Raw genomic sequence first — 22,996 nt, 5'->3', positions numbered from 1 at the left:
AATGCATGTGCTTAAGGTGATAAGGTATTTGTTTTTTCCAAGTTACAAAAATTATCAGTGGAATACACCCAAAATATGGCTACATACCCTCTGTTTCTCTGGGTCAACAAAGCGAATGCCAAAGTAATCCTTCTCCAGAAGATTGTAATGGTTGCAAATGTGGTCTAGAAGAAACTGTCCCTTGGTTTGTCTCTGCAAAATAGAATGTAATAATTGCTAAAGAAGCAGTAGCTACAAATATCTGCGGTCAAATAAAATATGTGTTACATGATTCTTAATGAGCCAGCACAAGTGAATTGCTTCTTCATATACAGCCGATAAAAATGTACAATATCTGCATAGGCTCCTTAGCCTACACTATGAAGTAACCAGAAATTAATCTAAATTTCACAGAAGAGCATGATAGTATGCAGGGCTATACAGTCTCAGGAGACAAAGCCACCCCAATAATACTTTCCTAAACAAAGTTTTAAAGCTGGTGGATTGCCGTTTGTGCATTCACTTATGAAAGGATCCCATGCCTTCTGGTACTCCAAAAGCCTAGAGTACCATGATCACTAACTGCAAACTTGGTTTTCAAGCTATTTGCATTAACATGAATAAGATCATATGGAGGTTCAACACTATGGCTGCCAAAATAGAATCTACATAGCTGACACTCAAGTTACAGATTACCAGGCTCTAAATTTCCTGGTTCTATACTACACTAAGGGAATCATGTGTTGAACCAAAACACCAGGATGAGCCGGCAGTCAAAACCCCACAGTTTGAAGCCAATAGCCTCACAAACTAATCAAACTAATCAATAAATATGGTGTCTAAATATAAATTGCGTAATACCCATAAACAGACAGAAAACAGAATGTACAGAGTGACGTATTTGTTCATTATTCATGAAAGCCAGTATTCTAGCTCTACCTTAATTGAAAGAGTCAAGATCAGACATGGAAGTGAAACAATCAGACTGGAGCATGTATGATGGGGAACCAGGGGTATCCACGTAAATGGCAGAACAGAGTCTTAAGCTGGCCATAGATGTTGAGATTTTTAAAAGATCAGATCCTGATCGTGAGACCACGATCTTCTCAGAACGATCGTACGATCGTACGAATTTACCATCAACTAAAAAGACCAATTTACCAGGAAAACAAAGGGGAGCTGCCTGCTTGGCCCTGCAAACATAGAGAGATTGCACTGGGACCGACAAAGATTTTTTGACCTGGCCGATCAATTTCCCGACAGATGTCGGCCAAAAAATCGTAAGATGTACGATCGTTCGAATACCACTAACCACACGATAATTGGTCGGGCTTCCCTAAAATCGGTCGTTCGGCAAGAAGAATCATCGCGTCTATGGGGAGCTTAAGAGGCCCATTTATCAAAAGGTCGAATTTCGAATTCATGTGAATTCAACTGGGAGGTTATTTAAGAAAAAATTTGAATGGCTAATAGTCGATCGAAGGTTCCAACCTGAAAATTTAAATTGTATTTGATTCGTATGAATCGACTTTTTCTCCAAAAAAAAACCTTTAATGTCAGGAAGGCTAGTAACATCTCCAAACGGCTCAATGGACCTTTGCCATTGACTTATACATGAACACGGCAGGTTTTGGACGACAAAAATTCAAATTTGGTCTGTTTCCATGGTCGAGGTGAGATAAATCTCACATTTAAATTTACATTCGAATAGGTGGATTACAATTTAAATGTGTGGATTTTGACACTCAAAAATTCGAATTCAAATTTACTATTCTACCCTTGATAAATCAGCCCCTTAGAGTCATTGTGAAGTACATGCAGAAGACAAAGTAACTAAATAGGTGCACGATGAAAATATAAACGAATTTACAAGTCAGAGACAGAAGGAAACAGCAGGCATAAACGGAGTCCAGTAAATAGGCCAAAAGGTCGGGTCTGGCAGCAGGTAACAATTTCCATGAAAAAAGCTAGGAATCAAGGAATGAGGGAGGGAACAGGAATCTCAGGAACAGCAAGATCTGGGATAAAGCACAATGACCAAGCAACGAGCAATTCTTAGGGACAGGTTTATAAAAGGTCTCGAGGATGAAGAACACATGGAACTAATGAGATGGGCAGAGACAAGGGAACAGACAGAACACAATGAATACATGAGTAGGAGGACTGGTCCAAAGCAGCTGTGAGAGCCTCCAGTGGCCCAATTGGTAAGTGCTCAGTCCATGGAACACACACCTCAGAGTTTGAACCCCCGCTGGTCCTGACAACTAGTTTGATGATTTTATGCACAACAGTTGTTAAAGTGATAAAATAATAACAAAAGCATACAATCAGATGTCAGCTCCTTTGGGGTCATCCAATTTTATCACACACTGAAACCTGCAATAACATCCCAGCCGCCTGTTCACTGTTATTAATATCTGAACTGTTGTGCTCCATCTCCACTGGAGAGTATTGAGAACCTAAATCTATCCCAATATACCTTGGAAATAGGCATAGCTATTACTGGTTGTTCTGTTTCATAATAAAGCCCTCTATATGTTAGACAATAATGTCTTGCCTTTAAGAAACCCTTAGCTGCTTGAGTCACCTAGCAAGAAATAAACAAGACTATTTCCACACATTAAGGGGCAAATTCACTAAGATTCGTAGTTGCGCCAGGCACAACTTCGCCGCACTTCGCCGCACTTTGCCACACTTCGCCAGGCGTAGTTTCGCCAGCGCTCTGGAAATTCACTAAAATCCTTAGTTGCGCACAGGGGTAGCGTAAGGTTGTGAAGTTGCACTAGCGTTGATTCGCTAAGCGAAGCGAAGTTACGCTAGCGATGGTTAATTTGCATACGGCGCCAAATTCAAATTTCAATGGAGGAATACGTAGAATCACTACAAATGCCTGGGAAACCTTCAAAACATCAAATAAATTTTTTTTTTGCCCTACACATGTGCCCACTGTATAGTTAAGTTGCCATGAGTAGAAATGTAGGGGGGAAGGAGGGGAGCCCCAAAAAATGTTTCGATCTTTTTCAGCCTATCAGCCATAATGTAGAAAAAACGCCAGCGTTTTTTTGAAGCAATCCCTATCTACTCTATTGCGCTTCGCCTAGTCTGAGGTGGCGAAGGAAGTCTAGCGTAAAAGGTAGCGTTCAGTACACTGCGCGCGTTAGTGAATTTGCATAGTTACGTCCGTAGCGAAAATTCGCCAGGCGTAAGGGTGCGAAGTAACACTAGCGAATTTACGCCAGCGTTCGTTAGTGAATTTGCAAAGTAACGAAAATGCCCAACGCTAGCGAATTGACGCTAGCGTTAGGTGCTTCGGCGCTTAGTGAATTTGGGTCTAAATATACTTAAATATCACCTTAGTGAGTGGTGTTTATTGATCATAGAACAAAGAATTTAAAAATATAGAATTTTCTACATTTCTCAAACCTGCTTGAAAATTTTAGAGCCAATATAAAAACTACAAAGCATATTTCTATGAGAAATCATGGCAGTGATGGACAAGGTATAGGAAGGGAACCAATACAGTCCTAATTATATCTGCCCTTTTGTTTATACTGTATAAACAATTATGGTTATAACATTTTATTTGACTTCCATACATGACTGAAAAATCACCAGTGTAGGCATTTTTGGAATTCAGGGCCTACTAAATGGGCCTGAACTAGTGGTTTCCTGTTGTATAGCTCACAATGGGAAGGCTAGCCTACTAAAATCCATACCCATTTAGTCCGCTCTGTGTCTTACTGCTGACTCAAATAGAAGAAAGCATAACAGCCACAATTACTGAGCTGTAAGCAAAGATAATTGCATAACACAATTGATCTTTCATTGATTTGCTTCTACACAGATTTTAACCAGCAGTTTGTGTACAGAAAGCAAAGGACAGAAACCTTTACGACTCAGTAACTGTAGTTGAATCCAACGGGAAACAAGTACCAGAGAAAGTACATCACAAACACTTGAATGTCAAATGGACCATTAGGTTTCACAGCATTTTCAATGGAAAGTGGTGAACTCTCCAGTTTTCTTGTTGACATGCAGCGTTTTCTTACTGCCTTAATTACCTAATTCAAGATCTATTTAGTAAGCAGTTTTTTCTAATAACATATAGTTGATCTTGAAAGCAAATAAGGTGGAATAGCAGACATTTAAGATGTATATTTACATGTCTAAGCAAATGAGCTGTGTTTCATCCTTTATCAAATGTAAAAATACTGTAAACTACGTATGCTGATATGATAAATATCTATCTTGCGTCAAAGATCAGTCTTAGTTGAGTTCCTTACGCCTGTTTGATGAAGTGGCCTTAATGCTCCACACATGGTAGAAGACTCAAGCACCCAAAACCCTTATTATCTATTTCTTTGCAACATTTTCAATTGAAATCCAAGAAGACAAGAGGTGAAAGAGTTAAGTATCCAAGACACTTCTTCTTCCACTAAAAGATCATAGAAGGATTATAACTAGTTAATTAAATTTTTTCACCCGTGAGTCAAAAAATATTTGGAGTGCAACACAAGCATGAAAAATGTCCCTAAGGGATACCAAAAAGGGCTATGATTGGCTATTTGGTAGCTCCTATGCAGACTGGCAGCCTACAGGAGGCTCTACTTGACAGTACACCTAGCTTTTATACAATTAAAACTGGACTCTGAGCCAGGAATTCAAAAATAAGCACCTGCTTTGAGGCCACTGGGAGCAACATCCAAGGGGTTGTTGAGCAACATGTTACTTGCAAGCCACTGGTTGGGAATCACTACTCTAATTCATTATGTTCCAGTGTTTGTTGTGTTGATTTTCACCCAGAAGGACTGTGGGGGAACTAGCCACTGAATACATTGCTGAGGATAGGTACTTAAAGGGTCACTCACAACCAAGAGTCACGAAGGCTAGCCACACACAGATAATATTTGCAATGTAAAAATCAGCTGTGGGCCAAAATGCTGTACGTTAAGCAATCTAGTCCACTGGATAGATGGCTGAATTATCCTGAACCAACTCAGTGCAGTGTACAGATTCATGGCTGATTTAAACTAGCAATGGGCCTAGGACAAATATCTCATCGCTGGGCCCCTGGAGCCAACCTACGGTATTTTGGCAGTATTTCCCTCAAGCAGAAAACCTTCAATGTAATAAGCCAGGCAATAAAGTAATCAACCAAGAGATTGACACAGTTTGTGCATTTTATGAAAATTCACACCCACCACTACATAAGATACCGCGAAAAAAGAATTCAAAAGATCCATTAGGGATATTTGTTAGAAAAGGAAATTACAGTAAAAAAAATAATTAAAGTTGTAGGCCTTGGCCTAAATACCCCTTTTGTCAAATGTGTAAAATACTCTTTATAAATTAAACTCACTGCATATCGTGGGGGAATCAATATTTGCCTTATTTCTGTTGTGTGCAATCACATGAAAGAAATGTAATGTTTCGAACTCTTGTTTATCTCACTTGTATGGCCATAATACTGCAATGTGTGGCTGGGTCTATACTGTTCCAAGAGACATATTAGGATTCAAGGTACATAGAAAATGATATCTGTAATGGCTGTGTGTATTAGATAATAATCTAGGAAGCTCTGGGTTTCATACCTTTGGTTTTAAAATCTAGAGGTCTTATATTAACTGTTTGGGTCTACTTACCTGAATGTATAGGGGCAAATTCACTAAAGGACGAAGCGCCTAACGCTAGCCTTAATTCGCTAGCATAGCGCTTTTTCGTAAATTCGCTAGTGTTACCTCGCACCCTTACACCTGGTGAATTTGCGCAACGGACGTAACTACGCAAAGTCACTGACGCGTGCATTTTTCTGAGCGCTACCTTTTACGCCAGACTTCCTTCGCCACCTCACACCAGGCGAAGTGCAATAGAGTAGATAGGGATTGCTTCAAAAAAAGTTACGCTGGCGTTTTTTCTTTTTTTATGGGTGAGAGGCTGAAAAAGATCAAAACATTTTTTGGGGGTACCCTCCTTCCCCCCTACATTTCCTAACTCATGGCACCTTAACTATACAGTGGGCACATGTGTAGGGCAAAATAACAATTTTATTTGCTGTTTTGAAGGTTTCCCAGGCTTGTGTAGTGTTGCTACATATACCTCCATTGTAACTTCAATTTGGCGCCGTATGCAAATTAATCATTGCTAGCATAACTTCGCTTTGCTTGGTGAATTAACGCTAGTGTAACTTCGCAACCTTACACTTCCCCTGAGTGCAACTTCGGATTTTAGTGAATTTGCGTAGCGCTGGCGAAAATACGCCTGGCGAAGTGCCGTGAAGCGGACGCTGGCGCAACTACGAATCTTAGTGAATTTTCCCCACATTGTTTACTTCTATTAATCGAAACACTTTATTGCAGTATGGATGCCAGCTTTGAAGGCAATCGAGAAGACCAAAAGCCCTCTCATTTGAACTACCAGCCTGCCTTACTTCTAGTTTCTGGTATATCAGGCAAGAGTGACATTAGGCAATAGTGGCTTTCCTGGGCTACAAGAATGACACTAGTGAATGTAAATAGGCATGGTGGAAAAGCAGCAAACAAAAGGGGATTAGGGGGCTCATTCTAAAGTGACAAAGAGCCACTCTGATTTGAAATAAGCACAATTATTAAAGCATTAAAGGCAACCACTTTAGGTAAACAGATGCACAGAGGATAAAAGGGTCATTTATAACCTCAAAAGCAGTGTGCAAAGTGAACTTTCCTTGTTGCAGAGATGGTGCAGGTCTTTGTTTCTAAGGGAAATACATGTGGCTACTCCCAACAATACAGTGATGCCTGGGTTTGGCAGAGTTGTATTTGTGAGAGGTGGGAGGAGGGAGGCACATAGGTACTACTCCTTCTTCTGCCCCCTAAACACATACAGGGCAGCCAATCGGTGAGGCAGATGTGTTCTGTGGATGAGCACAAAGAGGCATGCCCTTGCTCTTCTTCTAGCAAACAAAACAAAACAGTGGTGAGTTACAATGGGAAAACATCAATCTGTAACTTATCATATATAGAAAAATATATAATCGTAGCCATATTGTCCAGTGCAGTGTCTGATCTGATTGTTCTGCCCAAAATTATTGGGTACACCACTGTACCATATGTTAGATTCTCAGAACCATTGTTTTTTTTTTTTTTATAAATTTATTACAAAAATGTCTCACATTGCACTGTACACAAGGGCTCAGTATCTAGTTCTGCTTTATTTTCTCTTGTGTTGGCAAGTTGTGTAATACAAAAGAGGGCACATTAGTATTCATGTTTCTTGTGTCGTCTGGCTGAATTCTTTTTGCAATTGTTCTCTGCCCTTTGCTTTTCAATATGCTTGCATGGATGCTTGCGGAGTAGGGGGAAGGTTGGGAAAGCCCTCCATGAGATCCAAGCACAGTACGTCACCAAAGAGTCCCACAAGATGAAGACTAAATTTCGATCTCAAGCGTGCATTTGTATTCTGCACACAAAGCTCAGTGTCCTGAGTTCTGCCCACTGCTTGTGCACTAATCCTACATGCATACCAGCAGCTGCCTCTATGGTGTGCTCTCAACATACAGATAAAAAATGATATTATCTGGATTCATCTGATGTAAAATGATTCAGTCACCCACAGGCTGGCATGCCTGGCACACAGACCCAACAAAGTTATTTATTGCTGCCAGCCAAGGGAGTCTAACTTGTTATTTTCAAGTAATGGAAAATAAATGTAATGGCCATTTTAACTGGCAGATAAAGTTCAAGAGTCCTATGAAGCAATAACTTTTCAATGGAGGCATGTGCATGCAGAATGTGCATATTATTACACTTTTTACTAAAAGCCTACAGCCTACTAAATAGATGATATAAGTTACTAGAACATTCCCCATAATTGTCTTGAGTCAGTGTGCTATACTATGCGCTTGCACTTGTCTAGAACCATGCTCTGCGGACAGTTTTTATAATGTATGTGTTTATAACGTGTGCAAGTATTAAGGAAAGCTCAAATTGTGGATTAGTGTTCTACCATGGTGCTTTCTAATAAATAAAGCTACACATGGTCCATGGGTTTCAGCATAATATTTTAAACCTATGAGTTACTGGTATTTTCTTTTTGACATAGTCAGTTTTTAGACAGAAATAATCAGTGGAAACTTAAATAGGCCACAGCAGAGGAGAAACAAGGATCTTTGCTGAACAAATTTGCTAGTGTGAACAAAGCAGTCTTGTAGATAATTACTTCTGTACTTCTGTTGAGACATATATAATGCCAACACTGTAGAATATGGAAAAAGAAAGCCTGCTGCTGAGTAGAAAGCGTGTTTTGATAAAGAACTGGGAAAACAAAAACGTGGATGCATTCAATACGTCACTTGTCCAAGCTGTAAATGTATTAAAGGAGTGCAATGTAATTTGTTTTTCAAAAGTAAAGAAAAACTTCTAAATACGTACATACCAGTATTAAAAGCCAGCCATTCTCACCTTCCCTATTTATGCATAGAATATACAGACACTGTGTAGAAATAATTCCTTACATAAAAATAAAGGGTATTAGAAAGCTATCCAGTATATCAGTTACTTTATAAAAGGATGATGCACACATCAGAAGAAATACAGAAAAGGCACAAACCCAGACTAATACATACAATGTAGGTATGGTCCCTGCAATTCAACACAGCATGCATCATACAGCCAAAGGGTAACTGTAAGGGTCTGGACACACAAGCAGATTAAGGAGATTAGTCGCCCTAGCGACAAATCTCCTCTTCTTCGGGGCGACAATCTCCCCGAACTGCCTTCCCCCTGCCCTCCGCCAGCTAAAATGAAAATCACTTACGGCAATTCACATGTGGCGCTTCGTTTTCCAAAGTCACCCGAAGTGCAGGTGACTAAAATTAAAATCACGACTAATCTCCCCGAATCTGCTCGTGCAACTTTGGGCGACTTCGGAAAACAAAGCGCCGCGTGTGAATTGCCGCAGGCGTTTTTCATTTTAGCCGGCAGAGGGCAGGGGGAAGGCAGTTCAGGGAGAGTGTCGCCCCGAAGAAGAGGAGATTTGTCGCTGGGGCGACTAATCTCCCCAAATCTGTTCTTGTGGCCTGACCCTTATCCAGCTTTAGCAGAATCTGTAAAGGTAAATAAGAAGCCAAGCTTCAGTAGCATGGAAAAACAGCACTGTGAACATTTCACGCTACAGAGCACTTAAGTCTATAACATTTCCATTGCAGCTTGATAAATTCAACTGTAAAAGACCAGTAAACACTATAAATGTCATTCAAAGTTTGTATCTGTTGATCCAACACCTACAAATAAACTATTTCTTGCCAACATAAGTCCTGTTTTATATGAGGGTTTTGTTCTATATGCACAGAGCCGTACCTGACATTTGACCCATGGTTACGTCTATGTATATGTAATGTATATGTAATAACTAGATTTATTGTATTTTACACAGCTTATGTGCTATCTTCTATGTAAATGTGTGCTCTCTAGCCACGTGATATGTCATACTAGGCCAGTATCACATTTTCATTGCACAAGGGGTGGATGATGGCATGAAAATGCAAATACACTGTATGTAGTGTTGGGCTAAAAGGCCTGCACTAGAAAGTAGCGCCCCAGAATCAACTTCAACTTCAATGCCCCTCCCCAACTATATCAACATCCATAAGTATAGACCGTATAGCCTGAAACCCTATTCTCATCTAATTTTTCTCTCTCTATATCAGCAGCTATAGTAAGTTTCTGCCACAAAGAAAAATGCTAAATGAGTAAATGTTTTGTCCAACTGGGCCACAGAACTTTTGAGACAAATAGAGCATATCTGTTTGTTATTCCCTTGGGCCAGCATAGAAGTCCTGAACACCCTTATGCTGTTCTTATGGTGGTCATACACGGGCAGATTTAAGTTGCTGATTCAGGTCTTTTAGACCGACTTGACAGTTTATCTGCCAGTCTATGGGGCAGAAAAATAGGCTAAATCTCGATCAGGCAGGTTTGATTTTCCTGCCCGAATGACTACATCAGCTAGTTAATGTGATTCTCGTCCTATCGGCTGGTATGCCTGTCATTGTAATCTGATTGTTTGGCTGTAGGGCTAAACTATCAGATTAGCCCAATATCACCCACCTTTATCACCCACCAGTCTGCCTTGTCAATACAGAAACAACTCCCAATCAGATAGGGAACCCAGGAAAGGGTTCATTTTGGGCCAACACTCCATTCAGTAAAATGTTGTTTCCAACTTTGTATTTAGCATGTTGGCCTATGCAAGGTGATTAAGAATGTTACCACTTGTTTTACTCACTCTCTCTTTCTATGACTATTTATACATTTTCAGAAAATGAACTTTGTCCGACATGTCTTGATGCACATTTCAAAAACATAACACTATAATGTACAATTTGGAATGAGACTTTTGAGTGATGCTTTACTGAAGTGATATATAGGTCTGCCATGTAATTTAGACCAGGGGTCCCCAACCACCAGGCCGAGGACCAGTAGCGGGTAGTGGGCTGTGCAGAACCAGGCCACCTGGGGCTCATTTATCAACACTGGGCAAATTTGCCCATGGGCAGTTACCCATAGAGACCAACCAGTGATTAGCTTTTTAAAGCCAGCTGCAAGTAGAACAATGAATGCAACAATCTTATTGGTTGCCATGGGTTATTGCCCATGGGCAAATTTGCCCAGTGTTGATAAATGACCCCCTTGTGTCCTGACTGCAGTCTATAACAGCTGCAAAAACAACAAAAGTAAACACTGAGAACCTGCAATCCCAGATCCCTGAGGTGCTATCTCTATGACAATAGCAATGCAAAGCCCAGAAAGATTTCTACTCATCGTGACAAGGAGCAAAATACTCTTTGTTGTTTCTGGTAAGCCTGAAATGCACCCACTCACCTTTCCACCCTACTGGTCCTCGGAAAAATTGTTTTGTTTGAAACTGGTCAGTGGTGCAAAAGTACACTCTGGCACAGATTTGTGCGCACTAAAATACACTCTGGCGCATTTAGGGGCCGATTCACTAACTTCGAGTGAAGGATTCGAAGTAAAAAAACGTTGAATTTCAAAGTGTTTTTTGGGCTACTTCGACCATCGAATGGGCTACTACGACCTTCGACTACGACTTCGAATCAAACTAATCGAACTAAAAATTGTTTGACTATTCGACCATTCGATAGTCGAAGTACTGTCTCTTTAAGAAAAAACTTCGACCCCCTAGTTCGCCATATAAAAGCTACCAAACTCAATGTTAGCCTATGGGGAAGGTCCCCACAGGCTTTCCAAAGTTTTTTTGATCAAAGGATATTCCTTCGATCGTTGGATTAAAATCCTTCAAATCGTTCAATTCGAAGGATTTTATTGTTCGATCGAAGGAATAATCCTTTGATCGTTCGATCGCACTATTTGCGCTAAAATCCTTCGACTTCGATATTCGAAGTCGAAGGATTTTAATTCCCAGTCGAATATCGAGGGTTAATTAACCCTCGATATTCGACCCTTTGTGAATCGGCCCCTAAGTGTAACTGGCTGCTCTCCTGCTATAAACCATTATTAGAAATACTGAACATATTTAACCTAAAAAAAACCAAGATGCTTAAAATAACCTACATTTCTTTAGAACAATATTTCATAAAGGCTTTACTTTGTTTGTCCTTTTTTTTTTTTTTTAATAAAATGAATTCTCTTTAATAACAGAAAATACCATACAAGTGAGTAAAGGTTTTCATCATAAAGATTTCAAATATGTAATAAAATATCACGTGGGCTATAAAATATCACGTGGGCTATAAACACTTTGTATATAATACATCCGATTGTGTGCAGAAAACATTTTTCCTCTGCATACAATTTCTATGAGACAGTAATAAATCAGGATTTGTTTCACAGCACTCTATAAAGGTACAGCCTTCACTGAATACAAAGCATATTCCTTCTCTTCATATTTGTGCAGGTATTTATACATGAAATGGTGGTCACCTTTCCAGATGTATGCAAGAGAAAAGTCTTCTGGCTAATGAGATATTCTTTACTGTGAAGGCTGGAGCAATAGGAAGGGAGGGGTTGTTTATACAGAGGGCAAACCACAAAGCACATAATTACACAAAAAAATTGTTTCTTAATAAAACCAACAGACATGTCAGACATGCAGCGGAGATTACGATTCGCTAGGCAACATGTTTTTTTCATAGCCATTAATGGCAGTCAGGGTCCATTATCCATTTACATAGCTTTTATCCCAGACAGCAATGGGAAACGTTAAATACACCACTACAATAATCAGACTTTTCAACCAGAGTTAAATAGTTGTTGTTTAACAGTAGCGCCAGAAAGCCTGCAGATCTGTGGTGCCAACAGCAGTAATTCTGATAGATTTTTTTTTATTTATCCCTTGAACGGCTAATTTAATCTCTGAATACCCTGCTGCAGTCCCTGCAGTGATCAGAACGATAAGAGCCTTTAGCATGTCAGTTCCATGGCAGGAACAAAAGGGCAAATAAAATATAAACAGACTGCTGAATTGTTATATGGAAGGTGCAGTATTGTAAATCACAAATTCATCATTATTAGAGATATTAGAGGTATTAGAAGTACTCTGTGTAATTGTATATCTAAAGGTTTTAGAGAAAAAATTTTTTAGGTGCCCCAAAACTATATACACACACACATTATATATATATATATATATATATATATATATATATATATATATATATATATATATATATATATATATATATATATATATATATATATATATATATATATATATATATAGTTTTTTGCAAAATAGTGGCACTCACAGGGTTTCTTAGTGCAAATAAAAGATTTTTATTGAACTCGACGTTTCGAGCCCACCCAGGGCTCTTCGTCAGGAGAAAACAGGTTCATTTGTTTTTTTTTATTTGCACTAAGAAACCCAGAAACCCTGTGAGTGCCGCTATTTTGCAAAACTCTATCTACCTTCATTGCTGAGCACCCAGGTACTGCCTTGGTCTACGGAGTGCACCTTTGGAACTGTATATATATATATATATATATATATATATATATATGCGCGAGAAAGAGCGACACTCACAGGTTGTTTTCAGTGTAGATAAGTTGTGCTTTATTCCACTCAACGTTTCGATCCCTCACAGGGTATATATATATATATATATATATATATATATATATATATATATATATATATATATAAAGTAGTGTAGAGGCCAGCACAACTCGTCAATGGGTCATCCTTGCCTGGGTGCAATAAGCTCAAAAGGTTAAGTAGTATAAGGAAAAGCTCGCACTCACAGGACTTATCACAATCAAAAAAGGTGTTTATTTGGATCAAAAAACAACTGACGTTTCGGCTCACACTCAAGCCTTTCTCAAAGTGAATATACAAACACTCACCAACCCTTTAAACCCTAAAATGGCGGGAAACTGTGCATGGTGACGTCACAGTGACGTGTGTGGGGGATTTTCCATTAGGGAACATAGTGCAAACATCAAACACAGCAAATCAAATCAAATATCCTACGTTACAATAACATCGTATCACTGTTGTAACCAAAATGCAACATTGTATGGCTGCCTGCAAAGGAAGGTCCTTGGATACAATATATACTTTATAAGTTCATCGAGGAGTGTGCTCAGGAAGTATAGCCTGTTAGCAGCATACATAAACATGCAGGCAAAAATAAAGATAAAATAGTCTTCTAAACAGCGGTATCAAATAGAAAGTCTAGTAATTACCCGCCTGCTGAAGGGACTTCTTTAATCGGCACAATAGCGGCTCCGTGTACCTCAAGGTGCGTGGCCTATATGCGAGCTTCACATAGTCTACGGTGTCCTTGGTGGCGAAGCGCTTGTAGTGGCGCTTCGTATCTCGTTGCCGACAGTTCTGGTGGCTTGCATTCCGTCACTTGAAGAGAGGCATTCACTCATCGGGTAGGCCAGGTTGTTCAGGCGCTCCACATCTGTCCCGGTGTCCGTGTCATACGGGCAGTTGCCAGTGGGTGGCGCTGTGTTCAATAGGGGTAGGGTAACCATGGGATCAAAGCCTTGTTTTTTGATCCAAATAAACACCTTTTTTGATTGTGATAAGTCCTGTGAGTGCGAGCTTTTCCTTATACTATATATATATATATATATATATATATATATATAGTGAATAAAGTACCCCCTCTTCTAAAATATAAGGATATTATAAGTTACCGAGGAGTTTCATGACCATATAAAAGTACGAGGCCGAAGGCCGAGTGTTTTTATACAGGTCATGGAACTCCGAGGTAACTTCTAATATCCTCATATTTTGCAACTGGGGGTACTTTATTTATTATAATACACAAATTTTAGTGAGTCATGTGACAGAAATGAAATCAGAACTCACCGTTTATAACTGATGACATCAGAACTCACTGTTTATAAGGATATAATTTACAAGATATTCATGGCTTTTGTGTATTATATATATATCTATATATATATATATATATATATATATATATATATACAGTATATTACAGTTAGGTCCATAAATATTTGGACAGAGACAACTTTTTTCTAATTTTGGTTCTGTACATTACCACAATGAATTTAAATGAAACGACTCAGATGCAGTTGAACTGCAGACTTTCAGCTTTAATTCAGTGGGTTGAACAAAAAGATTGCATAAAAATGTGAGGCCTTTTTTTAATACAATAATTTCAGGGGCTCAAAAGTAATTGGACAAATTAAAAAACGGAAAATAAAATGTTAATTTCTAATACTTGGTTGAAAACCCTTTGCTGGCAATGACAGCCTGAAGTCTTGAACTCATGGACATCACCAAGTTCTGGGTTTCCTCCTTTTTAATGATCTGCCAGGCCTTTACTGCAGCGGCTTTCAGTTGTTGTTTGTTTGTGGGCCTTTCTGTCCGAGGTTTAGTCTTCAACATGTGAAATGAATGCTCAATTGGCTTCACATCAGGTGACTGACTTGGCCATTATTTGCTTTAATAAACTCCTGGGTTGCTTTGGCTGTATGTTTTGGGTCATTGTCCATGGCATTGACCATGCCCCATGTATTATGAAATGCCTCCCAATCAATTTGACTGCATTTAGCTGGATTTGAGACAGTCAGTATGTCTCTGAACACCTCAGAATTCATTCAGCTGCTTCTGTCCTGTGTCACTTCATGGAGAAACACTAGTGTCCCAGTGCCACTGGCAGCCATGCACGCCCAAGCCATCACACTGCCTCCGCCGTTTTACAGATGATGTGGTATGCTTTGGATCATGAGCTGTTCCACACCTTCTCCATACTTTTTTCTTGCCCTCATTCTGGTAGAGGTTGATCTTGGTTTCATCTGTCCAAAGAATGTTTTTCCAGAACTGTGCTGGTTTTTTTAGATTTTTTTTTTTTTTAGCAAAGTCCAATCTAGCCTTTCTATTCTTGATGCTTATGAGTGGCTTGCAACTTGCAGTGCACCCTCTGTATTTACTTTCAATCAGTCTTCTCTTTATGTAGACTTGGATATCGATACACCTACCTCCTGGAGAGTGTTGTTCACTTGTTTGGCTGTTGTGAAGGGGTTTCTCTTCACCATGGAAATGATTCTGCGATCATCCACCACTGTTGTCTTCCGTGGACATCCAGGTCTTTTTGCGTTGCTGAGTTCACCAGTGCTTTCTTTCTCAGGATGTACCAAACTGTAGATTTTGCCACTCCTAATATTGTAGCAATTTCTCTGATGGCTTTTAATCTGTTTTTGCAGCTTAAGGATGGCTTGTTTCACCTGCATGGAGAGCTCCTTTGAGCCCCTGAAATAAAGTGATTGTGTTAAAAAGGCTTTAGTTCCTCACATGTTCATACAATCTATTTGTATATATACAGATAGTCAGGTGATGCCACTGGTGTCTAATACATGGGCAATCAAGTTTGGGAGTTTTATTTTGAAAGCAGCTAGTAAGTTGCACATAAAACTTAGTCTCTTGTAAAATGTATAATGAAGCAATAGAATTCTTAATGAATCAGATGCAATTTGAGCGTAGGACTGGCCAGAAATTTGATGACTTTGACGTAGTTGGCCAGCTTAAATATATTGCAATATATGGACAAACAATCCCTGTTTTGTTTAAAGGCATTTTTAGTAGCTGTATACACAAAATCTCTCAATGTCTTAAATACAGTATATTGGGGTTGAGTGCAGAGGACCTCTTGTATTTGTCTATATATATATATGCATCTGTCAGAACACTAGGACCCTCTATCCCAGTGGGCCCCTAGGAGTCAATAGAACTACTGGCCCTGTTGGTATGCCCCTGTCTACAAAAAAGTCTCAATATCAAAAGTGCTACCTTTTCCCCTCTATATAATGTAAATCCCCAAAGCTAACTGGAAAGGAATGTCCTGAAAAATATCTTTTTTTTTTATTTATGTGTTCACTTTTCCTTTAAAAGTCATTTGGAAATAGAGAGTAACCATATATTGCATTACTTTTAAAATAATTAAGATTAAAGTGCACCTGTTATTTAAACTTGAGAGCCATCGATTTCTCTTGGGACAGGTACAAGACTGTGCAAGTAAATAATGCTAGCACAAAATATACAAAACAACATGTCCCTTATAAGTAAAATTATAATATGTAGCGATTTAGATGTCCTTGCCCATAATTAACCTAACTGGGCTGAAATCTATCACAATCACAGTTGTATATATCACTGCAGTTCATCTCTGCACTCACAGCATTTTATAGTATTTTAGTTTTCAAGATAATAAAGGAATCACATATTTACAAGAAGCTATTATGGTAAATCGGCGTAACACTAATTCAGTTTAAAATAATGGTTACTATACTTACTAAATATTGTTTAAATGTAAGACATAAATAATATATTAAATTAGGAAAAACAGTCTTGATGTCCTTCTTTACATGAAAACCTAATTGATCTTAGTAGCTACTTTATGGCTCTATAATCACATCATATACCCTCTAGCAGGCCTGTTTTCATTCGATTTTCCCACCATGCAAAAAGGAACTGACCTCCTAACATTAAGGGGGTTATTTATTAAAGTCAGATTTTTTTCTGGTCGAACTTTTAAAGGGGAAAAAAAAAACGTTAATTTTTCGAGATTTATTAAACCCAGATGGTGTTAAAAGTCCAACCCAGAACTGTCGAGTTCATAGAGAAGTCAACGGCAGAAGTCCTGTTTACATTTTGAAGATATCCCAATCTGAGTTGGGTTGAATTTCCAGTCTTTTCCAGCACAATAAATTTTCTTGAAAATGTAATGATAAATAGGGGGGGGGGGAAGTCTGTGCGGATTGGGTAGGAGTGGTTTTAGAAAATAGTGAGAACATTTCGGATTTTTATAAATAACCCCCTAAAAGTGAAAAGTTTTAGTTTTCATAAAATACAATTTACTGTTACAGTACGCTGCACTGTGATTTTACTTTAGAAGCTGTGATATAGTATACAGTATAAATAAGCTACTATGTGGGCATGGGGGAAGCAAATCAAATTCTAATGTGTCTATAATTTGCATTACATAAAATCATCAGCAATTTAGAACAAATTAGTTTGGGTACAAAACAGGGATTTATAGTTAACAGGTAAATAAAACAGGATGAGGCCTATATGGTATGAGAACATGACCAATTATCCTGATTTTTTAATTCATATGCTAAGAGGTAGAGCTTGTGTTGGTCCAGTTCCACTACCAAACCCTTCCCAAAGCACTGATTTGCAGGTATTTTACAGGTAAGCGTCCTGATGAAAGACTTTACTAGGAGGTGAGACACATATTAAAGCACTGCGTATCTTGACAGCGCTACATAAATAAATGATGATGATAAATATATGATGATTATTTATATTATTATTATTATTATTTATTATATTAGAAAACATAATTGTTTTGAAAAAAAAGTTACGTTAGAAATAACTTGTTGCATTTTATGTGGCTATTCCTACAGTGAAACCTCAATTTTACATAACCTGATTTTTAGGGGGTTATTTACTAAAACTCGACTTTATCTACCTTTATTAAAAAAAAAAAATTCAACCAAACTCCCAAACTCGAATTGACGATCCAAAAACTTCTTTGAATTCTTTGAATTCTCACTCAAACTCCAATTTTTTGAGTTTTCACTCAAACTCAAATTTATTGGATTATTGAATGAAAACCACTGCAAACAGCCAGTAAATATCAAGAAACCTGAAGGTAAAAAACATATTCCAATTGTTAAAGTAGCCATCTGCCACTGACTTCTACACGATTTCCATTAGTTTTAGCTGGAGTATTTTCAGATTCTATTTTTAGCAGCTTTAGAACATAATATATTATGTAGTGCATTTCCCGGATTTTACATTTTCCCTGATTTTACCCTGTTTTTTTTCTGGTCCCCTGTTTTAGCCAAACAACATAAACCTTGTCTTGCTTCCTGCAGGGATTCTAGATATAACCTCAAAATTAGAGCCAGTGTCCCACAAAGCAAGGCAAGATTAAATACCCTTCACAATGAAAGTTCATTACCATTTACATACTGCAGCATGGAATGCCTGTAGCTGATATTACAAAGAGAGAGAAACAGGTAGGGAGGCTTAACTTAAGATGGCCACCGACGCAAAGATCCGATTGTACGAATCAATGTACGATCTGACTTCCCCATCTCCCGACCTGCCACTAACCATTCAGATCAAAGTCTTACCATTCCGACCAAATAAAGTAGTAAAGAACAGATCAGCCGATGTTCTGCCCCTGACAGCAATCGTACGATAGACAAAGCTAGTGACAGTCTCCCACTGAAAATGGTACGATCGGCAATACACGCAGAGATATTATCGGCAGCCGACAGAAATTTTCTAACCTGTCCGATCAACCAAACGACCAATCTCCGCCGGACGAAAAATGACGGGACTTTCCACACACGTTCCGAAAATCGTACGAATCGAGGCTTCGTACGATGAGATCTTTGCGTCTATGGCCAGCTTAAAGGGCACCAATCAACACTAAAATCATTTACTAAGTAAATACACTATGTGGAAGTTCAAGAAATCCGATTTACAGTTAGAATTGTTTGTATAATGTAAATCATCAGCTCACTATACCTTCTGCAAGATCTCCCCTATCTCCACTACAGTTCTAGCTGAGGCAGGCATCTTAGATTTCACTGGCTCCTCCTACCTATATCTTCCCTCCCAACTGTAGCTCTGAAATCTCGCACATGCTCAGTTGAAATTCCTTGGTTGCTTATCAACCCGTCAAACCTCTGTGTTAGCTGCTGTTCAGTAGTGCTGCCCCCTTCTGGAAGTTAGTGTGTGCCCTTCATTTGCATAATAACATCACCAGCAGGGGACAAGATAGGGAAATCTTGTGATACTTCTAGTGGAGGAGTTTACTAAAACAAGGCATTCTGGGTAGACTACTCAAGGCAGTGCTACAATCTGAGCATGCTCCTGAAATTTACATGTTATAGTCTCTGACTGTTATAGTCTCAGTATGGACTCCCTCAGTGAAAGAACTCATTTGACAAAGTAAGGGATTTTTTTAAAACGTGCAGTTTTTTCAAAAAACTATATATGTAGTTTGATTAAACGTGTTTAGCTTGTACTGGGCAGATTGTTAATATGTGTTTGATTTTGGCTGTGATAGTGATTTATAAACTATACATACATACATATGAAAACTGAACATCTAGGAGGTTATTTACTAAAGTCGGAGATTTAAAGGGGAAACCCCCATTTTTATATGGAAAGAAAAAAATCTAATTTTTAAAGATTTATTATACCCTGAGGCTGCAAGAATCAGAAAATGTCCATGTCAAACCTGCTGAGGTCATGTAGAAGTGAATGGCAGATGTCCCTTTTAGATATCATAATCTGAACTGGGTTTCGTCCAATAATACGAAAAAAACTGTCAAGCCTGAAAAATCATACGATTTGGATTTTTCACGATTTTATTGAGTCTTTTCCCACACCAGATTTTTTTTTAGTTCATTTATTGTGAAGTTGTTTTAATAAAATCACAAGACAAATTGTCACTTTAGTAGTGTCAAGAAATAACAGAATCATATTAAATGATGCGGTAAAATATAAACATACTTTAATAACAATGCATCCAATTGATAGTATAAACACAGTATATCAAAAGGCACATTTGGCTTTTAATATGCCCATATAGAAGAAGTGGCACAGGGCAAACTTCCAACCCATTGGGATTCTGAATCAAGCTGCTTGCTAAAGAGCCACACTGGATTCTAAACATTGCCCTGTTCTCAACACTGCATTTCAGACATTTTAATTTATATTTAAGGGTTGTAGTAATATGTATACTAAATGGCATAAAATAACGCTAAAACATATAAATGTACAAAAGGTCAAATGATAAAAATCCTTTTTCGGATAGGCCCCTTTATTGCCAAAAAGGATATTCTGAAGGAAACAATCTTCTTGCTAATATAAGCATGGTTTTTTTGGCTCAGTGGCCATGCACTCATACCAGGGGCATTTACAGAGACAGCAGATGCATGAAAATGATTAAGAAGTCATTTCGGAAATGCAAAATACTTTACGTAGCAACATTTGCAGGCTGACTGTATTCTGCTTTGCCAGATGGTTGGCAGTTAAAGAAAGAGATGATCTTAGCTGACCATCTGGACTACTTCAGCAACTAGTGTCTGCTCCATAATAAACATCACTGTGAACACATGATGGATCAAAAAATGTGTAGGAATGGACAGAGAAATACAGCTATGAAACATCAATCAGTGTCTTATACATCCATAATAGCATTCGTATATGAACTTCGAGAAGATCATTGCTGATATTTCTGAAAATAATCTCTACTTTTTTAAAAACAATTTATAATTTTCTATAATATTAGGAAGTAAAATGCCACTAAAGTACAGAGCAGGACTGTAGTACTACTTGATTTAAAAAAATGGCAATTAGCGTAATTTTCTCCTGTTTGTGAGACAGTCTGCATTGAATTGTGGTGCACGATATGGTTTATAGACATTTTGGTTAAATTTCCTTTTCGATTGGGTATTTAGGTGGCAGCTGAGAGCAAAGCTGCAAATGCAGATAAAATGGGTATGTTTCTACAGCTGGGGGCTCTTCCTTGAGTGAGAAGGCATGGCTTTTCCCCTGTATGTGAGAGAGAGAGACACTGCTGCCTGCATTCGGACCCGAACATGAGGTTCTCTGTGTGTGGAATCTGCCCATGTGGCCTGTCTAACTGAGAAAGGGATAAATGTATTTGCCTGCCAAAAAAAATAATTATTTATACAGAAAAAAATCAAATATCATATTCTACTTTGCCTTCTGGGCAAAAAGTTTCTTTTTTGAATCAGCACTGTGTGCACAGCGTGGTATGGGTATCCAAGAAGCTGCAAAATACAGCACATTGCACTAACTCTTAGGGGTGGAATTATTATGCTGTGTAAAAGGAAATTCACAGAAAAAACAATGTAAAAAGCTGTGTGTAAAATAAATGGCGAAGATATATGGAATTTTATGCCACGCAAACGCTTGATTTGACGCCATTATTTTACATTTTCACTCTAAGAAAAAGCATGTAAACATTTTGCACAATTTTTTACACTGCAAAGTGCATAATAAATATGCCCCTTCATGTGCTGAGGGGAATTTTTGCACATGAAAATGTTCATCTGTTCTGGAATTACAAAGCTAACCCCTGAAGCAACTGTAATCACATCACGTTTTGGCCTCGTAACAGCTGAGGGTGTCTCTTGGTCATTGATCAATCACTTTAGCTGCCTTGTGCACTACTTGGCTGTCTCATAAGATCAGCTGGAATTGTGCTTTCATAAGAGCTTACTGTATATCCAATATGCTAATACTCTTAAATAAACCTGCTTCAGTTGTTCTGTTGATAAACCACTGGAATTATGCATGTTGCTTTCTCTGAATGTGGTTGTTATTATGTAATTACATACTGTACATATATACCTACACAGGTTCCACGTGTATCTCAGTGCAGGTTTATTAGAGAACCATAAGCAAATGCTCTGATGAAAATATTAGCACATACACATTGGGGCTCATTTATCAACACTGAGCAAATTTGCCCATGGGCAGTTACCCATAGCAACAAATCAGTGATTAGCTTTTTAAAGCCAGCTGCAAGTAAAAAAATGAATGCAACAATCTGATTGGTTGCCATGGGTTATTGCCCAAGGGAAAATTTGCCCAGTGTTGATAAATGACATCCTGTGTCTTTGGGAACTGCACTTGGGCGGAAACCTTGATCTCTAAGTTAAAACATAATAGCATTTGCTACTTGAATAATGATGTTATCATTAGTTGTCAGTGTCGGACTGGGATCCCAGGGGCCCACTTTCCAAACTACTGTACCTACTGTGTCCTCACTCAACCTCTATATTCTCCTAGTCTCTTTTCTCTACATACTATACTATATTCTTCCATTATTTAGCCTCTTTGTTTCCATAAAGAAATAGGGAATAACCATGAAATAGGCCAAAATGGTTATGCAAGAGGACCACTGACCCCTGGGCCCACCGGGAGTTTTTCTGGTATCCCGGTGGGCCAGTCCGACACTGTTAGTTGTAATTGGTGGCTCACAGGCTGAATCCAATATGGTGTGATCATTTTAGTTCAACTGCAATATGTATGATTAGACATAAAAGATTGAATGACCAAAGAGTGTTGATCCAGTTGGTTCAACTGAATGATCATCATGTCAACCCAAAAAATATTTTTTGCCTCATACAGGTATAGGATCTGTTATCTGGAAACCGATTATCCAGAAAGCTCTGAATTAAGGAATGCCTGTCTCCTATAGACTCCATTTTATACAAATAATCCAAATTTTTTAAAATGATTTTCTTTTACTCTGTAATAATAAAACAGTACATTGTACTTGATCCAAACTAAGATATAATTAATCCTTATTCAAAGCAAAACCAGCCTATTGGGTTTATTTAATGTTTACATGATTTTCAAGTAGACTTAAGGTATGAAGATCCAAATTACAGAAAGATCCATTATCCGGAAATCCCCAGGTCCCGAGCATTCTAGATAACAGGTCCCATACTTGTAATAGAAAACA

At 38.4% G+C, this 22,996-nt stretch overlaps 1 protein-coding gene across 1 annotated transcript in view; it reads right to left on the bottom strand.

Moving 5' to 3' along the window:
• Window positions 1-22,996, bottom strand: part of frmd3.S (FERM domain containing 3 S homeolog) — a 102,554-nt gene that overhangs the window by 56,441 nt on the left and 23,117 nt on the right. The window contains exon 2 of the mRNA XM_018243867.2: window positions 88-192. Coding sequence (XP_018099356.1) covers window positions 88-192 — 105 coding nt within the window. The remainder of the gene's footprint in view (window positions 1-87; window positions 193-22,996) is intronic.

Source organism: Xenopus laevis, chromosome 1S (assembly GCF_017654675.1).
Source record: "Xenopus laevis strain J_2021 chromosome 1S, Xenopus_laevis_v10.1, whole genome shotgun sequence".
In the NCBI taxonomy this organism is placed as follows: domain Eukaryota; kingdom Metazoa; phylum Chordata; class Amphibia; order Anura; family Pipidae; genus Xenopus; species Xenopus laevis.
The sequence above is the reverse complement of the archived record's forward strand: the minus strand, read 5'-3'. Positions and strand labels throughout refer to the sequence as shown.